The following is a 26,912-nucleotide window of genomic DNA, read 5'->3' as shown; positions in this document are numbered from 1 at the left end:
CTACAAAACATAAACATGAACGACTTAACTAAACTTGACTTGACATGACATGACATGACTTGACCATGAAACAAAACATGACTTGACTTAATCATAGAACCAAAATTACAATACTCAACAATGGACAATGGCAAACATGAGGGTTAAATACAAGGACTTGGGAGAACACATGACAATGATAACCAATGAACACTTAGGACTCTAAACAAGATAACAAGACTGCTAACAACCTAATGAAACAATGAACCAATGGGGACAAGACACAAGAACATGGGAAACACATGACAAAATCACATGACAAGGAACATACATGGCATGGAACAAATTTATCAAAGTAAAAGTCATGAACAAAAACACATACAACTCTGACAAAGATTCACTGCAGCCAGCTACCTGTTGCTCGTGCTCGCGTACACACTCCATAGGGATGCGAGCATCGACCAAAACAATGACGTAACGTACAAAGAAACTGAACGTGATTCACCGGCATCATGCTAACAGATGAGGTAGCATAATTAAAATTACATAGTTATGATTGTTTTACTACAAACTTTGAGACTGTATATTATATTTGAATCTCCAGTGCTGGAACAGGGCTAAAACAAAGTGTGGATAAAGGTCTGACCATGCGAGACTGTAGTTTGAAGTAATCACTTTTCTTTGCATGATACATTGATTGCATTTATACGATAGTCTATGTTAGCGTTAGCTAGCTAGCCAGCTTTATCAATAGCTGTTTGCTAAATTTGGTAGATGATGACAGTAGCTGTTTATAAAATAGACTGTACATTATAAATATGTTGACATAATTCAGTATTGATGTGATTCCATCACAACTGTCATTTTGATATATCTATGTGCTATTGTTTTATAATAACAGAATTTATATATTTTCTGTATAACCAAGTTATGTTACACTAATGAATGGAGCTTTTTGCATTATCTTGAACATTGTCTAGCATTCATTTCATGTGTTATTGTAGTTTACCTTGCTGAATAATTACAGATTAACATTGACATTAACCTGACTTTTAGCATAAAGAAAAGATCGTTGAAATTATTTGAAAGTTACGAAGCAAGGTAGCTTGCAATTCGTCAGCGTTAGCAGGCAAGATCAAGTTAGCTATAATTACACAGATCAATCCTTATGGCACTATATTACACATGCTTTGCAGTTATGTAAGCTTACCTGTCGAATAAGAAGAACGCCAATTCAGGGTCAGTTTTGATCCCCAAAACCGAACGAAGGTCCCTCCAGGAATCAAATACCTTGCCGATGTTCACTCTAGTTTTCACTCAACCACGATCACGTTTCCGCTTAGCTAGACCGGATTCAGTACATAAATGTTTTTTTTTTTTTTTGGGCTTACTCAGAGTTTATGTAGGAGTCGGTGTTGTGCTGGGAGCCGGATGTTTGCTGGATTCCATCACTAAGATAACGTTACCTAGTGCTGCAGACTGTTGTCGCTGTTGAATAGCGGAAGAGAAGCTACTGTTTGAGGCAAGGCTCTTGGGAGCGCGCATAAACGTCACATCCTTTGGATTTTCCAGGCAAAAGTGACCTGCTCCCTTTGCATGAAAATCTGTCTACAGGCTTTAATAGGCAACCTAGGAAGTCCGGGAAGGGCTCATTTTTAAGTTGCGTTACAAGCCGTTCACACAATGGCAAAAAAAAAAAAAAAGGTGAATATTACATGAAAAATGATACATATTGCACCTTTAAACAATAATTAAAAGCCACTTGATGAAATTAAACAAGCAATGTATTTGCATGTGACAGCAATGTTACTTACTACTATTTGAAATGTTACATATGACATATTTCTTCATGTACTACTTTTAAAAAGTAAGTAAATGAGTAAGTAATTAAGTTACTCTTTTGATCCCTTAAGGGAAATTAGGGCGCAACTGTAGCAAAAAATCTGGACTGTATGCACACAGTGTTACAATAACAAAGTGGTATATATTGTGCAGTATGCAGTATGCTTTTATACCATTCTGAACACAGCCATAGTCAACAATCTTTATAGTCTGCAGCTGTTCAACTCTAATGCAACCATGGAGATGTTTGTGGTCTGGATGTCTAAGCGAATGAAAGCAGCTGACCACCTACCCACACACCTTGGCAGAGGTGCACCCCATATGCGCCGACCACCGCCCAGGCAAGTGATCTCCCGAGCACCCTGCAGGCGGTAACCAAGGTCGCAAGAGAACATCAGGGTGTCGCCAATGCCAAAGCTGCCACCACTGTGCCTGCCAAACTGGGGCACACTAGGGTCCTCGCATGGCTCCAAATCGTATTCTGAAAAAAATAAAATAAATAAAATAAAAATAAAAATACAAAAGATGCATCATGTTGAACTTCGCTGTATCTAAAATGTATTGTAATATGCATTTTTGAAGCTGATGAAGGATGCAACATAAAAAATATTGAGTGCAACAGTGCCTGCCCACTTTTTCAGCTGTCTTGGTTCCAGAAGCATTTTTCGTATTCATTTTTTTCCATAGGGATTTCTTAAAATCCTTCATAAAAAGGTTTTAAGCCAAGAACCAAACCAACCAGCTTCAAGGTGCATCACAACATTACAACTTTGATTTGAAGCAAAAAAGTATTTGAAAATCAGACATAAAGACTGTACAAGACTGTGTACTTAACGTCTTTCATGAGGGAATAAACTACAAACCCATGAAGCATTGCGAATTACGTCATTAAATTAAAAATGATGGCAAATCTAAAACAATTGATTTAAAGTTGTTGATTTTGAGTATAGAAACAACATATTTAATGTGAAATATTTCGATTTATGCAATAAGTTTAAGTAGATTGAAAGTGTAGGCAGAAGATCTTTTGGTGCACATTGTTGGTTGCACTGTGGATTGGTGGATTGTTTCCCTTCAGTATCATGAGTAGTGCAATTCCTCACCAGGAATACCGCTATTAAAAAAGTTTTTTTATGAAGTTGAAATAATGGGGACTGATAGCTTTAAAAGAAGCAAATATCACTGATTAACAACCTTGGAGCTCATGCTAGGTCTGTCTTTAAAGGTTCATATGTTATCGTTAAAAATAAATTCCCCCATAGAAATATGAATGGGATTTTTACTTCCGGAACCATACTGTCGTGCTCAATTCATGTTAACTATAGGTGTAATAAATAAAAATAGGCTATACAAAAGAATAACATTTACATTTCAGTTGGCAGACACTTTTATCCAAAGTGACTTACAGTTCATTCAGTATTACTATCTGATACCACTATTACTGTAATACACTGGCTTATTGCTTTATTTTAAGCATATAAATGTTTTTTTGTTTTGTTTTTCGTCAGTGTTGATAATAAGTAAACCAATTTTTCATTTAATATCACATTAGAGTAACCCAGAGAGTGAACATAACCCTGTGTTAGATATAAACACTTAATCAATTAGAGATAGCGGAGGAACATTTGAAATCATTTCAACATATGCAAATGATATTCAGAAATGGATAGCGTAGGACCGCAGCTGTGTTTTAAATGATGTACTATGTGCGATTCAGATCAGTTTAATGGTTGATTGCAAAAAGACCTGAATTGCTTGTTTGTCCCTTTTGCTTTTCTGAGCTACAATAATGTCATATCTCCATTTTTAAATTTACTTTGAGGAAACAGAACGTGTTCAGCATACGTGTATGTCCACCGTGTCACTCTGTGGCTGAATAGAAATATTAATAGATTTCATATTACACATGGAGATCAGTTCTTGTCCCTGAACTTTCTAATAACTCTAATGCTAAAAAATGTAAATGGTGGAAAGTCTTTGTCTGCGGTTTCACACCTTATATTTTTCACATTATGCATGTGTGCTTTGTCAATCCTATCAATATTCAGTACCGGAAAAAGGTCAGCCATGGTTTCCCTCAGGGAATATTATATTAGGCTAATTCAGGAACTTGGCTTGTGGATAATTGTATGGGTATTCATAATGCTAACCCTTAAATCAATGTACTGTATTTGATGGATTTTTAAACATGAGCCAAACCCTATGGGCTCTCATTGCTTCTTGGCTTTCTATCAGAACGGCATGTCCTCTAAAAATGCATCACTATGGCCTTGAAGGAAGAGTCCACGCAAATAAACTCACATGTCGTTCCAAATCTGAATGCTGTTATTTTTTTCAGTGGAACACAAAAGGATCATTTTTTTACAAACAACGACGGTTCAAAGTGACCATATCTGTAAAACTTTCAAAAAGGACAAAAAACGGATCATTAAAGTGGTCCATATGACATATATACATTATATTCCAAGTCTTCTGCTTTCTATGAGAAAGAGGCTGAAATTTAAGTCGATATTTACTAACAAACTTTCCTCCACTGCAGCTTTCAAATCTCATTCTCCATACTACATACTTGAACTGGTGTACCACGGTCGATTATGACACATGGCATTTTGTTGTCAATGGCGTCAACCTGGTGCAGTGCTTTGAGGTGCCAATTTTGGATCTGAATGTGAGATTTCTGATTTTCAGTGCAGCAGAAGGTTTGTATTGAATGTGTTAACATGAACACAAATATGCTGATAACTACAAAAAATAAGCTTGTTCTAAAAATCAGACAATGTGAAAAAAAATCACATTTACATGAGATTTGAAATCATCAGGTTATTTTCTGCTGTTGACGAAACGTAAATAGTCATGTGACATTGCTTGCATACATTAAGCAAAGGTGTCTGCATGCAACGCGCGATCAGTGTAATAGGCAAGAATCTATGGATGCTGACTGTTTTTTGCGTAAACAGTTTATGACCGGGATGGGCAACTTTTTTATTCTTTCTAACAAAGGGCCAGATTACAAATCCACATTCTCACAATGTTTACCCCATTACTCCATTTTCCTCATTATTCTGGGTAATCTATGCATGACTAATGCAATGTGTTTTAAAGATTTTATTAACTATAAAAAGTAACATATAAACATATATATACAGCTCTGGAAAAAATGAAGAGATCACTGCAAAATTATCAGTTTCTCTGGATTTGCTATTTGTATGTACGTGTTTGAGTAAAAAAAACATTTTTGTTTTATTCTATAAAGTACTGCAACATTTCTCCAAAATTCCAAATAAAAATATTGTCATTTAAAGCATTTATTTGCAGAAAATGACAACTGGTCAAAACAACAAAAATGATGCAGTGTTTTCAGACCTTGAATAATGCAAATAAAACAAGTTCATATTCATTTTTAAACAACACAATACTAATGAATTAACTTAGGAAGAGTTCAGAAATCAATATTTGGTGGAATAACCCTGATTTTCAATCACAGCTCTCATGCGTCTTGGTATGCCCTCTACCAGTCTTTCACATTGCTGTTGCGTGACTTTATGCCACTCCTGGCGCAATAATTCAAGCAGCTCATCTTTGTTTGATGGGTTGTTTGAATTAGTTTGAATCCTCAGAGTTGCGGAACATTGTCAGAGCAGAAGGAAGCAAGTTTTCTGCCAGTGTAACCTTGTACATGGCTTGAATCATGTGTCTTTCACAAAGACGAATCTGCCCGATTTCAGCCTTGCTGAAGCACCCCCAGATCATCACAGATGAACTGCCGTAAAAACAGTGGGGAATCTTGGGAAAGGCACAGTGAACCACATCTGTCTTTGTTGTTAATCAGATAAACCCCCAAACTAACTCATCACATGACAGGCCATTTGCTGAGGGACTGCTCTTTTCATGATCACCAGGGAAACCCATGGAAACCCATTGTTCTTCAATATAACCAACTCTCAACTATTATACTAATCATGAGACATGTTTCCAGCTCACCAGCTCACATGAAGCTTCATTCATGAACAGTTGACATGGACCTTGGCCTTTTCTATTTCACTACAATCCAAATACACAGACGTGTAGGATTATACTACAAATATGGACAAATGCATCCTATGCAGATGATAACCCTGACAATTATGTTTTTCATAATGTGTAATGTATTATCCATGTTAAAACTAAACAACTAATTAGTAGGAAGTTTTATCATGCATTATAACTGAATTATAACTGTAATTTATAAGAAAATAGTGTTTGGTATGTAATTGATTGTCTCTTAAATTCCAGAATGATGGTGTGAAGTATTTTCGAGTTATTTGCAGTTATAGTTCCCTATCTGTCACTCACTCGACGTTGTGTCGATGTAGTGACACTAGGGGTCACTCTTGGGAGCCCGAGACACCTCTGGTCTTTGATAAAAGGCCAATGAAAATTGGTGAGTGGTATTTGCATGCCACTCCCCCGAACATACGGGTATAAAAGGAGCTGGTATGCAACCACTCATTCAGATTTTCTCTTCGGAGCCGAATGGTCATGCTCATTGAGCTGAATCCTACTGTTCATTCACCTCTGCTGGATCTGACGGCGCATTTCAGCGGCTTCTCCCTCCTCTGCACTGGTGCACTGCAGAGAACGCCCCTGGGCGCTTCGGCAGAAAAACAAGAGAGTATATTTTCTGAAAGAGCTTTTTTCTCCTCTAAAAGAGTATATATTTCTCTAAAAGAGCAGCACACACGGAACGTCTTTTTAAAGATGTGTCTTTTTAAAGATGCCTTTCCGATTGTGTGTTATTCTAGGTTGCGGTCGTTATCTCTCAACATCGGATGGTCATGATCGCTGTCTTTTGTGTCTGGGTGCAACCCACACGGAGGCAGCGTTTGTGGATGGTTCATGTTCTCATTGCGAGAACATGACCATGGCAACATTGCGGTCACGGCTTGCTTTTGTAAGAACCCCAGCGGCTCCCCGCCTCGGTCCTTCTACCTACGGGTATGAGGCCAGCGCGGCTAGCACTGGGGGCGATTTGGGGACCCCAATGGGATCGTCTCCGCCGGGGATCCCCCCGCGGACCTCCCATTCCCCAGCACGCTCGTCTGCCCCAATCGGGCTTCCGGATGAGTTTGCAGGCTCGTCTCATGTCGAGTCTGGCTTCTTGTTCGGAGCCCACGAAGATGATGAGCTCTCGAGCGCAGCATCGGAGAGCGGGCTTGTCCAGTTGGACGCAGAAGCCTCAGCTGGGCTTCCGACTTCGGGGACGATTGCCCAGTAACAGGCCGTTGCCGAAATGACGGACATGCTTTCCTGCTCAAAGCAGCCACGCCCCGCTCCAGTGCCATTCTTCCCGGAAGTGCACAAGGAGCTGATGTAATCGTGGGAGGCACCTTTTACTGCCTGGCCCCGATTCCGCAGTTCCCCCGCTCTCACTACCCTCGATGGCGGGGCATACAGGGGCTATACGGCGATTCCCCCGGTGGATAAGGTGCTCGCGGTGCACCTATGCCCGCAGAGCGCTGCCACCTGGCACGGACGCCCTAAGCTCCCGTCCAAGCCCTGTAGGCTCACGTCGTTCCTGACGGCTAAAGCCTACAGCGCTGCTGGACAAGCCGCCTCTGCCCTGCACGCCATGGCTCTCCTGCAGGTCCACAAAGCCAAGGTGTTGAAAGAACTGCACGAGGGTAGTTCCGCCCCAGATTTGATGCAGGAACTGCACTCGGCGACCGACCTCTCTGTGTCCGTCCTGCCACAATGCTGAACTACCCGCTGAAATGGCCGGACCTTATATCGGCTCCTCAGCATAAAACTTGAATGAGTAGTTGCATACCAGCTCCTTTTATACCCGTATGTCCGGGGGAGTGGCATGCAAATACCACTTGCCAATTTTCATTGGCCTTTTATCAACAACCAGAGGTGTCTCGGGCTCCCAAGAGTGACCCCTAGTGTCACTACATCAACACAAAGTCTCGTTCCCTCCATCAGGGAACGGAGGTTACACAAGTAACCATGACGTTTTCTTATGAAATTCATGATTAAAATGTTCACTTTTTGAGTGGGAAACTGACAAACCTTAGAACAAAGGCCATAAATTAATTATCATGAGGGGAGGACACTTCGACCACAGGCCCTCTGAAAAGCTGCCTCTGATTGGCTTAGAGCCTCTTTGGGGTGTGAACAAACTGAATGGGTTAAAAGACCAGCCTGGACAACCCCCTCAAGTTCTTCTCTGCTCTACAGCCATCACAAACTTTGACCTCTGTCTCAGGAAGTCCCGAGTTCTCCCTGCCGGGAGTCCTCACCTCCAAGGCTCTGCCTGATCCATCGAATGCCATCACCCATCCATCGAACCAAACAAAGGCCTAATGGAACTGAACCAAGCCAAAGAACTCCACATGCTAAACAATGCACGCAACGCAAGTACAGACCTCCAGACTTTCTCTGAAATCTGGTGCTTTCTTTAATATAATTTAAATAACTCAATCTCAAATTGTGGTGTACTAAATGAAGTTCTCAGGATTTGTTCAAGGCAAGGTCTATAGACTCCATAAAATAAATTTTTCTGTTACAGATAATTTTCCATTCATCTTCTGTCAAAGCTCACTTACCAACCCGTGTTTATGTTTGTTTGTCTATGTGTTAGTTTAGTTGTATGTTAGTCAGTTTTATGTTGTAGATTAGCAATAAAGTCTTGTCTGTATTCAAAGATTAATTGACTGTGGTATATTTTGATAAATAATCTCATCACTTAATTTTTCAAAGATCTTGCACCTAAGCTCGGACCATATCTGAAACATTTGTGATACTATTTTCAATAAGCCATGAGAATAGTATTACTCCAATAAGTTAATTAACCATAATTCCCTTATTAAAGCTAATTCTTTAAAATTGAAATTGTGAGTGGATACAGCAAGATGTTGTATTACGATTTTAATGGTGGAGAATTTTATTCAGACAAATAATCTAATTATTTGTCATTTATCTTTCCTATAATGTTTGTCGAACATGACTAATTCCATTATAAATTTTCCTACACATATAGGGACTTGGCTTGGACAGTGAGGTGGGAGAAATCCAGTGACTGGATGCCCACAACAAGCGATGTCTTTTAAAAAGTTGATATACTGAGGAAGTCATGGTGTGTTTCTTATGTGGCCTCTGAGTGAACTTGACTCACTCAATACACTCTGGACTGTCCGAGGAACCAGGACGCCTGTTTTGTTTCTTTTTGTGTTGGTTCCGCCTCGCGGCTGGAGTTTGTTTTGTGGAATAATACTCCTTCGGGACAGTTGTGGATGAATCTGCTCGTTCTTTATGCTTATGCCTCCTAATGGCTGGAGTTTGTTTTGTGGAGTATTTTTGCAGCACATTGGGAGGATTAAGTCATCTGCTGCACTCATGAACAGCCGGCTCACTGAACACTCGTTTGACTGTCCGAGGAAACTAAACAGCTTTATTTATATGTATGTATATATGTATGTATGTGCGTGCGTGCGTGCGTGCGTGCGTATATATATATAAAAATTTAATTATTATTTATTTATTTTTATTTTTTTGGTGCTGTTCCACAAGAGGCTGGAGCTTGTTTTGTGGAGGAACACACCTACGAGACAGTTCTGTGAATGAATCTACACAACCTTTGTGTTTATTCTGCCTACTGGCTGGGGTTTGATTTACAAACTATTTTCTGTCATGTGTTAATTTTGCCTCACAAAATTTGTACAGAAGCACTGGACTTGAGCAAATTTGTTGTGGGGACTCTCGTAGGCGTACATAGACTTTTTGAGTTTAGAGGAATGGACGCCGGTTGGCGCTGTCGTGCGTAGGGTTAATGCACATGTTTGTATTTTTTCTGTTTGCTTTGTTCGGGGGGGGGGGGGGGGGTTCGGGGTTTGATTCTTGCACTAATGTTGGAATGTGGTCTTTGTAATCTTATTTTTGACACACAATTTATTTTTTCTATTATATCAAAACGTCAAATGTTAATATAAGGTGGGTTATCTTTCTCCACGTGGTATGTGAATGGGCTGGGGCACCCCATAAAAAGAAGGAAGGTTATTTCTTTTCTTAAGCGTAAGAAGTATGAAATAGTGTTTCTTCAAGAAACTGATCTTTCCTCGCAGGAAGCTGAAAAATTTGGGAAGATATGGGCTGGACATGTTTTCTTTAGTGCTGGCTCAAGTAAGAGCAGAGGAGTTATAACACTGACAAGTAAACATCTACAATTCAAATGTCTCAAACAAAGTAAAGATAAATTAGGAAGAGTCATTATTGTTTTAGCAGAAATTCAGGGCCAAAGGTTAATTTTGGCTAATATTTACGCACCTAACGCTGATGATCAGGGCTTTTTTATAGATCTTGAAGGGATGTTGCAAGCCGCTGGCACCCCTCATGATATAATATTGGGAGGAGACTGTAATGTTTTGATGGACTCAGTCCTTGATCATAGTGAAGCAAAAGTGTGTAAGCCCCCTAGAACAACACTGACAATTCACAGGATGTGTCAAAATCTTGGTCTTGCAGATATTTGGTGACTTTTGAACCCAACTGGTAGGGACTATACATAATTTTCATTAGTCCATAAGATTTATTCTAGAATAGATTTTATATATATATATATATATATATATATATACACAAGTCCCTCATTTCATCTGTTATGGATTGCTCAATTGGAAACATCTTAGTCATCTTAGCCCTGCTGAGTTTAGAGGTGTTGCCACATGTGAGAAAAAGAAATCATATAGTTGGCACTTTAATGTATCCCTTTTGCAAAATCCTGAATTCCAACAAATGTTAAAGGCTGAAATCAGTGTTTATATGGAGACCAACTGGTCTTCAGTATCCTCGGTGGGCGTGACTTGGGAGGCACTTAAGGCGGTTCTTAGGGGCCGGATCATACAGTATGCCTTATTCATTAAAAAATCCAAAGCACAAGTTCTCGTGGAGTTGGAAGGGAATATTAAAAGTGCTGAAGCAGAGCTGAAGTGCAGAATGTCGGCTGATGGCCTCAGAGAACTGACCTGATTGAATACAGATATAATACTATTTTGTCACGGAAAGTGGAGTTTTGGTTATTCAGGGCAAGACAGTCATATTTTGAGTCAGGGGACAAAGCAGGAAAACCATTTGTTTAGATATATAAAGCAGAGAGAGTCTTTTTCTACGATTCCCTCAGTGAAATCTGCTGGTGGTGAAATATTTACCTCAGCCATTGATATTAATAATGCTTTTAAAGAGTTTTATCTTAGAATATATTAGAAACTTTGTGGAACCTCTAGAACTCCCTAAATTGATGACTGAGCAAAAAAATTATCTTGATTCTGAGATAACCTTGGAGGAGCTTGACGAGGTAATTAAGGCCCTGCCTACAGGCAAGGCTCAGGGTCTAAATGGCTTTGCTGCTGAATTTTTTAGATCTTATGCTACAGAACTGGCTCCACATTTGCTAGAAGTTTATACGGAATCATTAAAGGATGGAAAGCTTCCGCCAACCATGACACAAGCCCGGATCAGTCTGATTCTTAAAAAGGACAAAGATCCAAGCGAGTGTAAGAGTTACCATCCAATTTCCCTGATTCAGATAGACGTTAACATTTTGTCAAACATTCTGTCTAACCGATTAAGTAAAGTTATGACATCTCTTATACATATACACTACCGTTCAAAAGTTTGGGGTTGCCTGAAATGTTTCAAATCAAATCACTTTTATTGTCACACAACCATATACACAAGTGCAATAGTGCGTGAAATTCTTGGGTGCAGTTCCGAGCAACATAGCAGTCGTGACAGTGATGAGACATATACCAATCTACAATAAACATAAAATTTACACAACACAATTTAAAATCTAATATACACATAATTACACACAACACAATATACAAATAATAATACAATGTACATTATACAATACATACAATATAGAATACACATTATACAATAAAAAAATAGTATATATAGTATATATAAAATGTACAGTAAGTTGTATTGTACTGTATTGACATTCAGGCTGTCGGTTGATAGTCAGTTGCCAGTGTGTTGTTAAGAGAATATCATTTATGACAGTCCAGTGTGAGATAATAAGATTAATAAAGTGCAGTGCTGATGTATATTGATCGTGAGAGATCAAGAGTTCAAAAGTCTGATTGCTTGGGGGAAGAAGCTGTCATGAAGTCGGCTGGTCCTGATGCTGCGATACCGCCTGCCTGATGGTAGCAGTGAGAGCAGCCCATGGCTTGGGTGGCTGGATCTCTGATGATCCTCCGAGCTTTTTTCACAGACCGCCTGGTGTATATGTCCTGGAGGGAGGGAAACTCACCTCTGATGATGTGTCTGGCAGTTCACACCACCCTTTGAAGGGCTTTGCGGTTGTGGGCAGTGCTATTGCCGTACCAGGCAGAGATGCAGCCAGTCAGGATGCTCTCTTCAGTGCTGGTGTAGAACCGTGTGAGGATGTGGCGGTTCATTCCAAACTTCACAACAGCCTCAGTGTGGACGGACCATGTGAGTTCCTCAGTGATGTGGACACCCAGGAACTTGAAGCTGCTGACTCTCTCACTGGTGCTCCATTGATGGTGATGGGGCTGTGTTCACTTTCTCTTCTCCTGAAGTCCACCACAAGCTCTTTTGTCTTACTGACGTTGAGGGAGAGGTTGTGCTCCTGATACCAGTGTGTCAGAGTGAGCACCTCCTCTCTGTAGGCTGTTTCATAATTTTCAGTGATCAGACCTACCACCGTCATATCATCAGCAAACTTAATGATGGCATTGGAGCTATGTGTTGCCACACAGTCATATGTGTACAGGGAATACGGGAGTGGGCTAAAAAGGTCAGTGGTGAGGAGATGTTACTGCCCATTCTAACCACCTGGCGTCTGCTTGACAGGAAGTCCAGGATCCAGCTGCACAGCGAGCTGTTTAAGCCCAGAGCCTGGAGTTTCTCATCAAGCTTGGAGGGCACTATGGTGTTGAATGCTGAGCTGTAGTCTACAAACAGCATTCTCACATAAGTGTTCCATTTTTCCAGGTGGGAGAGAGCAGTGTGTATTGTAGATGCAATGGCATTATCAGTGGAGCGGTTGTTGCGGTAAGCAAACTGCAATGGGTCCAGTGATGGAGGCAGCACAGAGCAGATGTAATCTCTGATTAGTCTCTCAAAGCATTTGCTGATAATGGGGGTCAGAGCAACAGGATGCCAGTCATTTAAGCAAGTGATTTTGGATTGCTTTGGTACAGGCACAATGGTGGACATTTTAAAGCATGTGGGGACTACAGACAAAGAGAGGGAAAGGTTGAAAATATCAGTAAAAACACCAGCCAGTTGGTTCGCGCACGCTCTGATGACGCGGCCCGGAATGCCGTCTGGGCCCACGGCTTTGCGGATATTCACCCGTCGGAAGGATTGTGTCATATCCGCTACAGAGACGGAGAGTGAACTAACCTCTGTAGGTTCAGCCATGAGAGCTCTCTCTGCAAGGGCTGTGTTATTTCCCTCGAGCCGTGCATAAAAAGTATTTAGCTCATCCTGGAGAGAGGCAGCGGTGTTCACGGCAGAGTTTTTATTCCCTTTAAAGTCTGTGATGATATTAATTCCCTGCCACATGCTTCTAGAGTTGGTGGTGTTAAACTGTCCTTCAATCTTGTTCCTGTACTGGCGTTTTGCTGCTCTGATAGTCTTTCGGAGGGCATAACTGGCTTGTTTATGCTCCTCCGCATTCCCAGAATTAAAAGCGGAGGTCCGCGCATTAAGTGCCGTGCGAACATCTCTATTAATCCAAGGTTTCTGGTTCAGGTAGAGCCGTATTGTTTTGGATGGAACAACATCCTCTGTGCACTTTCTGATGAAACACGTTACGCTATCAGCGTACACCTCGATGTCGTCCCAGTCCGCGTGATCAAAACAGTCTTGTAGCATAGAGTCTGATTGGTCCGACCAATACTGGATCATTCTGGGGGTGGGTGCTTCCTGTTTCAGTTTCTGCCTGTAAGCGGGCAGAAGCAGAATGGAAGACTGGTCCGATTTGCTAAATGGTGGGCGGGGAGGGATTTGTAGCCATCCCGGAGAGTAGCAATGGTCCAAAACCCGATCCCTTCGTATGTTAAAACTGATTTTGGTGCAATTGATTTAAAATTGGCTTTGTTAAAGTCCCCGGTCACAATGAACGCGGCCTCAGGTTGCGCGGTTTCCTGCTTGCTTATAATCCCATACAGTTCCTTGAGTGCCCAGTCTGTGTCAGCTTGTGGGGGGATGTACACAGCTGTGATAATGACCACTGTGAATTCCCTGTAGCCAGAATGGTCGACACAGAAGCATGAGTTTCTCATGATCTTAAAAACCTTTTGATCTGAAGGCGTATGTTTAAATGTTTGAAATTAGTTTTGTAGACACAAATATAATTGTGCCAGCATATTAATTTATTTAATTACAAAACTAAAATTTTATTTAAAAAAAAAAAAGTTTTTGAAATGGATGACTTGGACCGAATAATTAAGAAAAGCAGCCACTAAGTGCCCAGCATATAGATGGGAACTCCTTCAATACTGTTTAAAAAGCATCCCAGGGTGATACCTCAAGAAGTTGGTTGAGAAAATGCCAAGAGTACATTTCTGCTAAATCTAGGCAAAGTGTGGCCACTTTGAAGATGCTAAAATATAACATAGTTTTGATTTATTTTGGATATTTTTTTGTCACAACATAATTCCCATATTTCCATTTATATTAATCCATAGTTGTGATGACTTTACTATTATTCTAAAATGTGAAAAAAATAAAAATAAAGAATGAGTAAGTGACCCTAAACTTTTGAACGGTATTGTAGATCAGGTGGAGTTTATTCAGGGCCGCAGCTCTTCTGATAACATTAGGCATTTCATCAATATCATGTGGTCAGTGGCGAATGATCAAACTCCTGTCGCTGCCATCTCACTTGAGATAGAATGGGATTATCTTTTTAAGATTTTGGAAATATATGGGTTCGGGAATACTTTTATTGGATGGATTAAGTTACTTTATAGACACCCTGTAGCGGCAGTACAAACAAATGGATTAATTTCAGATTATTGTACTCTGGATAGGGGCACCCGGCAGTGTTGCCCTCTTTCCCCATTATTGTTCTGTCTTGCCCTGGAACCATTAGCAGCCACGATAAGAAAGGAGGATGATTTTCCAGGGGTGATGGCAGGAGGCATGGCGCATAAGCTTCTGCTTTACGCAGATGATATTTTATTACTAATCTCTGACCCCACTAGATCTTTGCCTTGCCTCCATAGAATTATTAATTCCTTTTCTAAGTTCTCAGGATACAAAGTCAATTGGTCTAAATCCGAAGCTTTGGCTCTGACAGCGTACTGCCTAGTAACGGCTTTCCAGCCGGGTGGCTTCCAGTGGCCCAAATAGGGCATGAAGTATTTGGGTATTTTATTCCCAGCTAAATTGATTTAGTTAGAGTTAATTTTGACCCTTTCATAAAAAGGTTTGAGCAATGTGGGCAGGTGGGCTCCATTACATTTATCGATGATTGGGAAGGTTAATGATATTAAAATGAACTATATTCCAAAATTCAACTACCTGCTACAGTCACTCCATTTAGATGTCCCCCTCTCTTATTTCAAGCAATTTGAGAGCACAGCGAAGTCTTTCATTTGGAATGGTAATCAGTAAATTGCATAGGCCGATTGACAAAGGTGGGCTAGGCCTACCCAAGTTTTTGTTTTATTATTATGCGTTCAGTCTCAGACATTTGGCTCATTGGTCACTTCCACCTGAAAGAGCCCCTCCCTGGCTTTGTATTGAACAGGAAGTTCTTGCCCCTATTTTGCAATTGCAAAGTCTTTCTATCAATCTAACTGGAGAGGTTAAACTACACCCCGTTATCTCGCATTTGCACTTGGTATGGACAAAAGTGTCCAGAGTGTTTAATTCAGATTATTTATCTAAATGTTGCCTCGAGCTTATGGCTGAACCCTAAACTACATATCAAAAGGTCCCCTTTCTGTTGGTCAGAGTGGATTGTGGGTGGGGGGTTACTACACTAGGTAACCTATATGTGAGTAGTGTTGAGATCCATTGAAAATTTGGTTCAACCTTTTGGGATCCCCAGATCTCAGTTTTTTAGATATCTACAGCTGTGCCACTTGCTCTGTACTATTTTTGGGAATAGCATTAACCCCCCTAAAGTGGCAGATACTATGAGAGTGGTGATTACTGCTTTTGGAAAAGGTCATGCGGTATCAGTGTATTACTCCCTGTTGATTCAGAGTCTGGGGGATGGAATCTCGACCACTCTCAAGAGATTATGGGAGGAGGGGGAGTGGACTGGAATTCTGAGCAACGTCAAGACTGCATCTAGAGACGCAAGGATGCGCCTTATGCAATTCAAGATCTTACATCATTTCTATTGGACCCCCTCTAGATTGTATATGCTTGGTCTTAAAGACACACCCACCTGCTGCCAATCAGAGGATGGAGACATAACTCATGTCTTTTGGGGGGGTGTTGGGATTCAGGAGTTTTGCCTGAAGTTTCAGAGTCTGGTGTGCGATATATTAGGTACTTTGGTATCATTTTTCAACAGACTCTGTATTTTGGGTGATGGGGAGGTCATTGACATTGAAAATAGACACATAAAGAGTTGGGTCTTAACCAGTGTCATGATCGCCAGACAGATCATCCTAAGGGGCTGGAGGTCGGCTAGAGCACCCTCCTTTCAGGAGTGGTGTTCAGAGATGGGAAGGGTGGTGGCCTTTGAGGAGGGGTCGTTTAGAAGAATGGGGAAATACAATAGGTTCGTGGAGAAATGGGGAGGATATATATCATTTATGGATGGGTGATTATTTGTATTATATTTTTATTTGTTTATTTATTTATTTTAATTTGTTTTATTTTATTTATTTATTTTTTGTGTCTATGTGTCTGTATAATGTGCGATCACTGGGATGTTTGGGGCCAGGGTGGGGTTGGGGATTGGGAGGGGGAGGGGTAATAGTGGGGGTTAAGATTGATTCTGTGTTTATATGTTTTGTTTTTCTGTATTCATTTATGAAAATCAATAAAAATTGTTAAATCTGAAAAAAAAGTGTGCATAAATACAAAACATTTCCACACCACCTCAGTCAAACAACACACACATGCACAGACCATTCAGTTCTAATGCAAAAGACATTATCAATGTTCACAAGACTTTTCAACAATCTGACAGTCCATCTCAATCACACATTTCTTTGCAGTTTCTAGCAAAAAACGACTTGTATTGTTTTTCGCTAGCCTGAGTGAAACAACATAAGATGCCTTTAGTGATTTTCACACTGTCACGGATTTGGTAAAAAGTTTTGCTGCCAATGTATTTTACCTTTTAAAACTGCTATGAGAGCAGCTCTGGAGTCACCAGCATACGTTTCTTTGTGAGCAGTGGTGTAACTGAGATTCAAATGAAAATCTTTTATGACAGATTTCATCTCCAAACACAGCAAACATATGGGTTTCCCCCGTGAAAACAGTAAACAGAAAACTGTTTCCCATTTCGACTGGAAACCGCAGGTTTTTGTAGCCAATTTTCTTGTTTTATTACTCAATTTGGCGAACAATAACTGTTTGGAACAAGCGACCTCTAGTATAGCAGTAGATAGCAGTAATAACACCCTAGCCTGAATGTAATCTTCACAATGACACTTTTTCAATGTACTAATATCAAACAGGCCATATTCAAAGATACTGCAGGCCCGCACGCCGAAAGTTGCCCATCCCTGGTTTATGACCTTTATGTAGGGATGCTCCAATCAGGATTTTTACAGCTGATACCGATCACTGATCTTCTTGTCACCTGATCGGCTGATACCGATCTCGATCATTTCACCTTATCTCAGGATCTCTGTCATAACTGGCTATATGTAAGCTTTCTGCACACTGTAACTATTACCTGAATTTCCCTCTTCCCAGTTATATCACTTTGCCTACTTGTTGCTGACAAAAAAAAAAAAAAAAAACAAAAAAAAAAGCTAAAAGGTTTAAAAGGCTTATTTAAAAAAAAAAAAAAAAAAAAAAAAAAGCTAAAAGGTTTAAAAGGCTTATTTAAAAAAAAAAAAAAAAAAAAAACACTGTTTGAAATAAGACTTTAAATCAAGTATAGGCTAACAAAATATTCTCTATATTAAGATAAAAAATTAAGCTTAGTGTCAAACTGAAGACAAACTGATAACCCATAGGTGCAATTAAATTTAATGTGACATTTTTGGTTATTGATTCATTGTCATTATTTCATATAATTTTTATTATTCCTTATTTTATTTCTGTTTTATTTATTATGGTATCTTAATATTGTATAAAGAATTATTATATTAATAAATTCCTTCCCTGCCTTTTCATTTAGTTTGATTTCATTTAGATGATTGTATTAATGCTTGAACTTTAATGAGGGGAACACGCGCTCTCACTCATGAGGGCAAGAGATGAAAGGAGAGCGGAGAAAGAGTGCATGTTTCTTGACTCTACAGCTGCTACTATTGTTAATTCCGTTTAATCAGGAGATGTTTAATAAAGATGTTTAAATTACACCACATCTTGTAACTCGCATTATTACTGAGATGCCTATGCCTGGTGGAGACTGAGCAGCTGCCGCCATGAACGATGATAAGTTTTCCCTTTGCCTTGTCGAGCGTGAAATGCCACATTAACAGTACAGTACACAAACTGTTCATATTGGCCATACCTTTTCCACTGCATCTTTCTAAACTGCTGAATCAAGTTTGTTGTCTTACAACACTATGCCAGTATTCCCCACACTCCATGATGTCATGACAGTGCTGCTGAAGTCTTAATGGAGCCACGTGTCTTTTGCGACAATGGCTGCCGTTTGACCATGAACATGAACGGGTTAAACAAGATTTGTTATAATATATATATAATATAACTGGCTTCCTGGCAGTTTCTTGTCTACAAGCTTATTTTCAGCTGTCAACTAGGTTTCTATTCCTCTTTTATACCATAAGGTGGATAAACGAATTCCATTAGGCAGCCCAGTTGAACCCCTAGGCATCCGGAGGTGACTGAGCTGCATGGTGTGAAAATCCAGCAGGGAATCTGTGCCTAATGCAAAACTCAGCCCAGAGCGAGTTCTCGTATCAGCCAACAGTTCACTCCTAAAGTATGACGTGAAGACTGCAGGTAACACTGATAAGTCGCACACTTTCAATAAGCCACAAATTCTGCCTTCATGTGCTATTGGAATTATCCTACTTCCCACTTCTGAAATGGTAATTATGAGTACGTCATGTACAAGTGCTTTGTTGTCGGAAAGAACAGTAAACATGGCCGACGCCAGGCTCATTCATACATATGTCTTTAAGAACTACTATTTTGACACCACAATACATATTACTCAGTTAACTTGCTGAAGATAATGAAAATTTGGTCAAAATCAAGCTATCTTCATGGTGTAAACATCTAAAACATGCATAGAATGGCTGCTGATATACAGAAATTAATATAACCAAAACGGCAAGCAATAACAATTAGCTGTATTCAGAAAAATGAACAAAACCTGTCATTCACTATAGAAACTATGAAAGTTTAGGACCCCTCCCATCTCGGAAACCCGAGTATCAAAATTATCAAGTTTCCCAGTCGTAATTACGACTTGAGGGGTCATTCATGTGCAACCTCCGAGTGGGAAACTCGTATTTACGATAATTCTGATAGCATGTGAAGGTAGCATTAGACGCAGCTCAAGCTGTTGCCAACTGATTACTTTTATCAATGTACCAAGCAGTATCTAGGCTTTCGTGCCTATTCTCTTGCCTTAGAATAACCTTCGATTTTGTCCTCCGATTAGTGAATCATTATTAGATCTTCTACTAATAAAAGATGAAGGCTTTGGACCTCATTCTTAAAACACAAGCAAAACTAATTTGTCTGTAAATCATTTGTGAAACTGTTGCATTGACAATTTACAAGCAGTTCTGTAAAACCATTCTTACATAATTAATGCTAATGATCCGTTCATAAATCCTTTCATAGACAAATTGTCCAATTCAGTTAAATGCAACAATTTGTGTAAAAAAACGTTTTACATACAGTTTACACAGAAATTTGTCATGCTCGTGTTTCATGAATATGGCACAGTGACTAACAATAAACCACTGAATATGCATACTGTGCAGTATGCATTATATACTACATATTATTAAAAAAAAAGCAAAACAAGCAATTTTCAACAAAAAAGGCGATTTTCCAGGTATTCAAGTACTTACATTTCTAAAAGCTAACTTTAAGCACTTCAAGGACCTGTGCGAACCCTGTAAACAGTGTAGAAAAAGCGCAGTAGGGGTCAAATCAATCAATAGAAATATTATGATGTTTGTTGCAAATTTCAAAATATTGAGTTTTGCCTTGATATTTTTTGTAATTTTCAGGGTTCACGATTGATCAAAATTCGATATATTGTCCCATCCCTAGTAGCTAGCTAGCTAACACAGTAAATTAAACGCTACTGAACCATAGATGACATGTAAAATTAACAATCCCACCATACCTCTCTCTGTGGGTTTTCAGATCCCTCACAAAATTGAACGTTGTTGATAAAGCGACTGTAATTTTTGAACCACAGGTTCTACATGTTGCAATCATTTTGTTGCTTTCGATACTGTATTCTTAATATCCAAATGATATTACCTTTGGTATCATTTTGGCTGTGTCATCCTTGAATATGCAATCTTCAAACTTGGTCCTACTCTCGTGGAAGTTGATTGGTTGGTTGCCTGATTGGTTGAATGTAGAGCGTGGAAATGCAGATTTGAAAATCAAATGAATTGTTTAGTGGGTAAAATGAATCGTTGATTTGCTGCACATTTTTAAATGTACAACTCTGATCTTTGGTTTTCCAAGTCAGAGGGCTCGAGTCCTAGTCAAGTCGCAAGTCATTGTTGCCAAAGTCTAAATCGAGTTGCAAGTCTTCTTTGATTGTGTCGAGTCGCAAGTCATCAAATTTGTGACTCGAGTCCAAGTCAAGTCCAAGTCATGCAACTCGAGTCCACAACCCTGCTGTGGAGTATGTACTGTATACAACCCTTTATATATATATATATATATATATATATATATATATATATATATATATATATATATATATTATATATATATATATATATATATATATATATATATATATATATATATATATATATATAGTTAACTGCATCAAGTTTCTTCACATTTACAACAATTTATGAAAGAATGGTTAACGTTTTATGCATTAATTTGTTGTTCTCGTGTTTAATGAATGAAGCCGTATGTTTGGAATGGAATACTAACATAGTGCTTACTGCATAATGTCCAGTATGTACTGTTTAAATCCTATTATTCTTTTAAAGTAGTAAACTGCATCAAGATTTGTTCACAACAATTTACATAAGCATGCTTAATGTTTTACGCACCAATTCATTAATTTTACCCTTGTTTAACCCTCTGGGGTCGACGGACGCGCTGGCGCGTCCTGCTGGATGTTTTACTCATAACAGCGGAAACAACTTAAAATACTCCGTCATTTTTGGGCACACAGATAAGTGTCAGATATCATTAGAGACTATAAAGGGTCTACTTTTATTTGTGTACACTCACAATAACAACAAAACCTTGTGCTTTTGTAAAATAAAGAAAATACACAGGGTGCGCTTTCAGCCGTCTCTGTCTCTGCGAGCATCTTTCTGAGACACGTCACAAAAATGAACTGAAACTCCATAAATACTTATCAGACAAACATGAAACATATGTCTAAAGAAAGCATAAAATGTCTACTTTTAAATAAAACAATTCAAATTTAAAACAAATATTCTCCTGCAATGTAATCTGTATGAAACAAAGCGATGTACAGTTTCTCCTGGCTCAGCTAATTATCGCTAATGTGATCCCACCCAATGCAAATGGTAAACGCCCCCAACAATGCCTTAAAAAACACAAAGTTCATCATCAGATTCATTCACTTTTCTGCACGTTTGGAAGATGGCATGTTACACAGGTGAGGAAGCTCTACAGATGGTCCTGCATAGTGATGAAGAGTTCACATATTTCTCAGAAGAAGAGCGGGACTCCGATGATGAATGTTTACATTTTGAAGAGCGACTTGATCCAGCCGAGGATATAATTTCGGATGAGTAAGTAATTTAGTTTTACTTACATATTAGTTTTCATGCTATTTTATATAAACATGTAAATATTTTACTAGTTGGACTATTTCCAGACTTGCCAGCCAGGATTCAGAGTATTGAAATTTGAAATATGTCCTAATAGGCAAGTTTTAGTTACATTTAAATGTTGTTTCGGCTAAAGCGGGTATTTAAATTGTATGCTGTATGATATAAATATGATATGTAATATGATATAAAAATAACATGAATGTTTAGATTATATTTTAACTAGTGTTTATGCTGCCTCATTATCATCATAAGACATATTTTGAGTCGGGGGACAAAGCAGGGAAGCTTTTGGCTAGATATATAAAGCAGAGAGAGTCTTTTTCTACCATTCCCTCAGTGAAATCTGAGGCAAACTACTGCCTGTAGGTTGATTTATCATGAATGTTTTTTATTAGATCTTTCATTTATCTGGCTTTTGGACCTATCGCGCATCCACAAGCGTTTAATATGCTTAGGGTTGCCAGATAATAGATGCAACATCCCAATCAGAGATTTATACATGCACAAATAGGAAATATTTCACTTTACGTCATACTTAATTTATGCAATCTGGCTACCATGTATGTGAGTGTGCACGCATTCTCTCTCCTCTTCGAAAAAAAAAACAACAACTTAGTGCACAATAGTGAAATATTCTGCTTAAAGAAAAGTGTGATGTGGCCACTTCATGTCCATTTGTGAGGCTGCGTGTGCTGTTTAGTGTCAAGTCTGCGAGCAAACCTTTTCAGTGACGAACTTTAATAAAATCCCCAATAGATCTTCACATCATTCGCACACGGAGGGGACACGCGAGCAAAACCAAGCAAGAGAGGAATATTCCTTGAGAGTTTGTTCTTTGTGTTATTTGTGAAATGCTGAAGTCCCTCACACCTGTATGCGAATGTTACTCTGGCAGTAATCATTTATCAGTGTCATGAAGCCTGTTTTATTCAGTTGTGTGCTGAATGGAATGCCAAACAAACCATTGACGAGACCCACATCATGACCCATGAGCGTGCAAACAGGTTTGTAACGTTTTCAGAATAAAACAACATTAAAATAAGCTTTTAGAATCTATAATTTCCAAATATTTTATTTTACTATTAAACCAGACTCCTGATGTAGAGTGTTAAATTGAATACTATATAATAACTGCATTGAAGTATGGTAAAATAAACAATTAAAAATGTTATTCAGCCTTTATTCAGTTTTACTAACACATGATAGAAAAGTAGCAGCAAAACTTCAAGCAATCGCAGAATGGTCCCATCAGTCAGTATCCACTTCGGAAAAATGTGCATCATTCATTGACTGCATGAGTGCACTACTACTTCTGGGCTTAAAAGATACAACTATGCAGAACTTTTTATCTTCTCTCTTCCATTTTCTACTTAACGGCTCAATTGAATATGTAAGACAAATACTGTAAATTGGCAAGCAGATTTCCTTGAATCCCAGCAAACACACAAAAATCGCTGCATTTTGTGAACACACAAAATTCTACATCAATGTATGTCCTAATCTACAGGCGCAGCATTTTGCTGTCATTTTCAGTGACAGATCATGTGAAAAAAAAAAAAAAAAAAAAAAAACATGTTTTGTACATGAAAAACTGTTCTTTATGTTGTTTTAGTAGCATTTAAACATGATTTAATCTATTAAAAATGTGCAATTACGATACATCTCCACTTTGTACAGAGCACCCTAACTATTTTCAGAAGCACCCTCAGTGATTTTGATCTGGGGGCGCCAATCAAAAATCTCACCTAGGGCGCCAACAGAGCCTGGGCCAGCCCTGAGGTGACCTATATGAGAGTAGAGTGTTGAGATCTTTTGAAAATATGGTTCAACTTTTTAGGATTCCCAGATCTCAGTTCTTTAGGTATTTACAGCTGTGCCACCTGCTCTGTACTATTTGTGGGGGTAGTATACACCCCCCTAAAGCAGCAGATACTATGAAAGTGGTGATTACTGCATTTGAAAAAGGCCATGAGGCATCAGTGTATTACTCCCTGCTAATTCAGAGTCTGGGGACGGAGCTTCAACTTCGTTTGAGATTATGGGAGAAAGATCTAAACTTGGTATTGGAGGAGGGAGAGTGGGCTAGGATTCTAAAAAGTCTACATCTAAAGATGCAAGGGTGCACCTTATGCAATTTAAGATTTTATATAGATTCTATTGGACCCCCTCTAGATTGTATAGGCTGGGTCTTAAAGACACACCCACCTGCTGGCGATGCCAATCAGAAGATGGGGACACAGCCCATGTTTTTTGGTGGTGTGTTAAGATACAAGAATTCTGGTTGAGGGTCCAGAGTTTTATGGGTGATGTATTAGGTACTCAAATCTCATTTTGCCCCAGACCCTGTATTTTAGGTGATGGAGCGGTCATTGATGTAGGGGATAAGTACATGAAGAATTGGATCCTGGCCGGTGTTATGATAGAGGACAGAAGTTAGCTGGAGCACCCTCATTTCGTGAGTGGTACGCGGAGATGGGCAGGGCGGCAGCATTTGAAGAGTTGTCATATAGAAGGCTAGGCAACATTGATTTGTTCATTAAGAAATGTGGCAGCTATTTATCCATTTTAGAAGGCTCTCGGGGAGGGGCAGCGGAGGGAGACGTTGTTTCAAATGTGTGTGTTGTAGCCTTTTTGTTTTTGAATGTATACTTTTTATGTTTTATATAAAACATAAAAACTATATGTTCAAAAACAAAAAGGTATTCCGGGGGAAGGGTTGTACATTATATAATGTGATTCCAAATATTCTGTTATTTTTTTAAATATTTTTTTTATATGTTATATGGAATCAATAAAATTGTTAATAACAAAAAAAAAAAAAGAATGGTTAACATTTTACTGATTAATTTGTTGTTCTCGTTTTTAATGAATAAGGTTGTGTGTTCGGAATGTTATACTAGCATAGTGCTTACTGCATACTGTGCAGTATGTACTGTTTAATATATATTAAAAAAAAATGTAAATAGTAAACTTCAATTTATTTATTTATTTATTTTTTATTTATTTATTTTTTTGCGTACACAACAATTTACGTAATAATGGTTAACGTTTTACACACCAGTTCTTTAATTCGTTTTATCCATGTTTAATATACGAGGCCCAATGACTGAAATGGAATTATAGTGTAGCGCCTACTGCATACTGTGGAGTATGTACTGTATCCTACCCATTATTTACAAAAAAAAATCTGCATCAAGTTTTTCGAATTCACAACTATTTAAGCAAGAATGGTTCATGTTGTCATGCACTAATTTGTTGCACTTTTATTTTTAAATAGCTTGTGAAACTGTATAAGGTTTGTGTTGATAATTGCTTGTATTGAATGAACGTAGCCCTATGTTTAGAATGGAATACTAGCATAGCGTTTATTCCAGGTATTCCATGCATACCGGAAATATGCATACTGTGTACGTACTTAACACTGCTAAAATAAAGCAAGTAGTCATGGTTGGGGAGTAAAGGAATACATGCAACGGTATTATGTATTTAGAATACAAAATATTAGTAACTGTATTCCACTACAGTTATAGTTTAAATAGTTAGTAATTAGAATAAAGTTAAATTCAAAAAGTATTTTGATTACCGTTTTATTGTCATTTGTTTCATTTCATTTTTACCATATTCAGGTGGAAAACATTTATCCATATAAATGACGCAATCCAAAGAGCGTTTGAACAGCGGTAAAACACTTTCTTTTGATATGTAACATTCATATGAGCAGACAGAGGGCACTTGCACGCTGTTATGAGTGAAACGGTGGATATGATGTCATCGAGGATCTTTCACTTTGGGAGCTTAATAGAGAGAATCCACATAAGATCAGAAAAAGATGTCATTGTGTACACTCTGTTAGGCTTTAAAGTATGTTTGGAGCAGCAGAAATAGTTAATCTTGTGTAACTTGTCTTATGAACATTTAGCTTTATACTCAGCTAAAATGCTATTTGTAGCCCTTTCCTATGAACCTGTTATCAGGCATGGTTATATTGCTTCTATCAAGAAAATCCAAGTTAGATCATATACCATATATACCTTTGATATTAGGGCAAAGATGTACTGCAAAAATTGTGTTATTGATGAGAATTGTTGTATTGTTTTCCTGTAAAAAATTTCAATCAATTTACTTTAACTTGTTTTAGAGGCAACACTGCAAAAGATAACAGACTTTTTTCAGAGAATGTATTTTTAATATACATGTATTTTGTCTTACTGTACTGGCAGATTTATTTATTTATTTATTCACATGTTAGTAACTTGTTTATAGTCAAAACAAGTGAAAAAATCTGCAGTGCTGAAGAAGAAATTCAAAGTATTTAGATTACGTTACTTACCTTGAGTAACCTAACGGAATACATTACAAATGACATTTTACAGCATGTAGTCTGTAATTTTGCAGTGGAATACATTTTAAAAGTAACCCTGAGTATAGTAGTATCCATTCGAAACGCAGCCAAAGCATTTGAAAAATAAGTTGCTGCTGTTGGAAATCTTATTTTAAATCACAATGCACCATACATTTTCAATGGAGGACAAAGAGTGTTTCTTTCACCTGAGAATGAGATGTTGAACCCCTGGAAGGAAATGGAGAAGTCAGAGATGAATCGTAGCTGGGCCTTGAAGTTGCCATACAGCCCAGCATTGATTGGCAGGGGTCGTTGTGAACCGGTGAGCCGGGCAAGGGGCCGCACAAAGCTGCCGTTCTCTGTGAGGAGCAGGTAGTCATGGTGATCCTCAAGGTGAAATGCATGAAATGTGAACTGCACTCCTGAACAGAAGAGAGTATCAGATACCTCACATGTAAGAGCAAAAGCCATTATCAAATCAATTACTAACAAAGTATTTAAAGACCCAATGAAATGGCTTGACGAAAGCATTTGTTTTTTTCCTGTGTTGACATGTTTCCTACTGAAACAGGAAGTACAGGTGCATC

General features: G+C 38.7%; 1 protein-coding gene across 1 annotated transcript in view; it reads right to left on the bottom strand.

The window, feature by feature from the left end:
- The window catches only part of csmd3a (CUB and Sushi multiple domains 3a), a 437,506-nt gene that overhangs the window by 249,413 nt on the left and 161,181 nt on the right, over window positions 1-26,912 (bottom strand). The window contains exons 21-22 of the mRNA XM_051721095.1: window positions 26,532-26,747; window positions 2,114-2,302 (exon numbers count right to left, since the gene is read on the bottom strand). Coding sequence (XP_051577055.1) covers window positions 2,114-2,302; window positions 26,532-26,747 — 405 coding nt within the window. The remainder of the gene's footprint in view (window positions 1-2,113; window positions 2,303-26,531; window positions 26,748-26,912) is intronic.

This window comes from Myxocyprinus asiaticus, chromosome 16 (assembly GCF_019703515.2).
Source record: "Myxocyprinus asiaticus isolate MX2 ecotype Aquarium Trade chromosome 16, UBuf_Myxa_2, whole genome shotgun sequence".
Taxonomy (NCBI): domain Eukaryota; kingdom Metazoa; phylum Chordata; class Actinopteri; order Cypriniformes; family Catostomidae; genus Myxocyprinus; species Myxocyprinus asiaticus.
The sequence above is the reverse complement of the archived record's forward strand: the minus strand, read 5'-3'. Positions and strand labels throughout refer to the sequence as shown.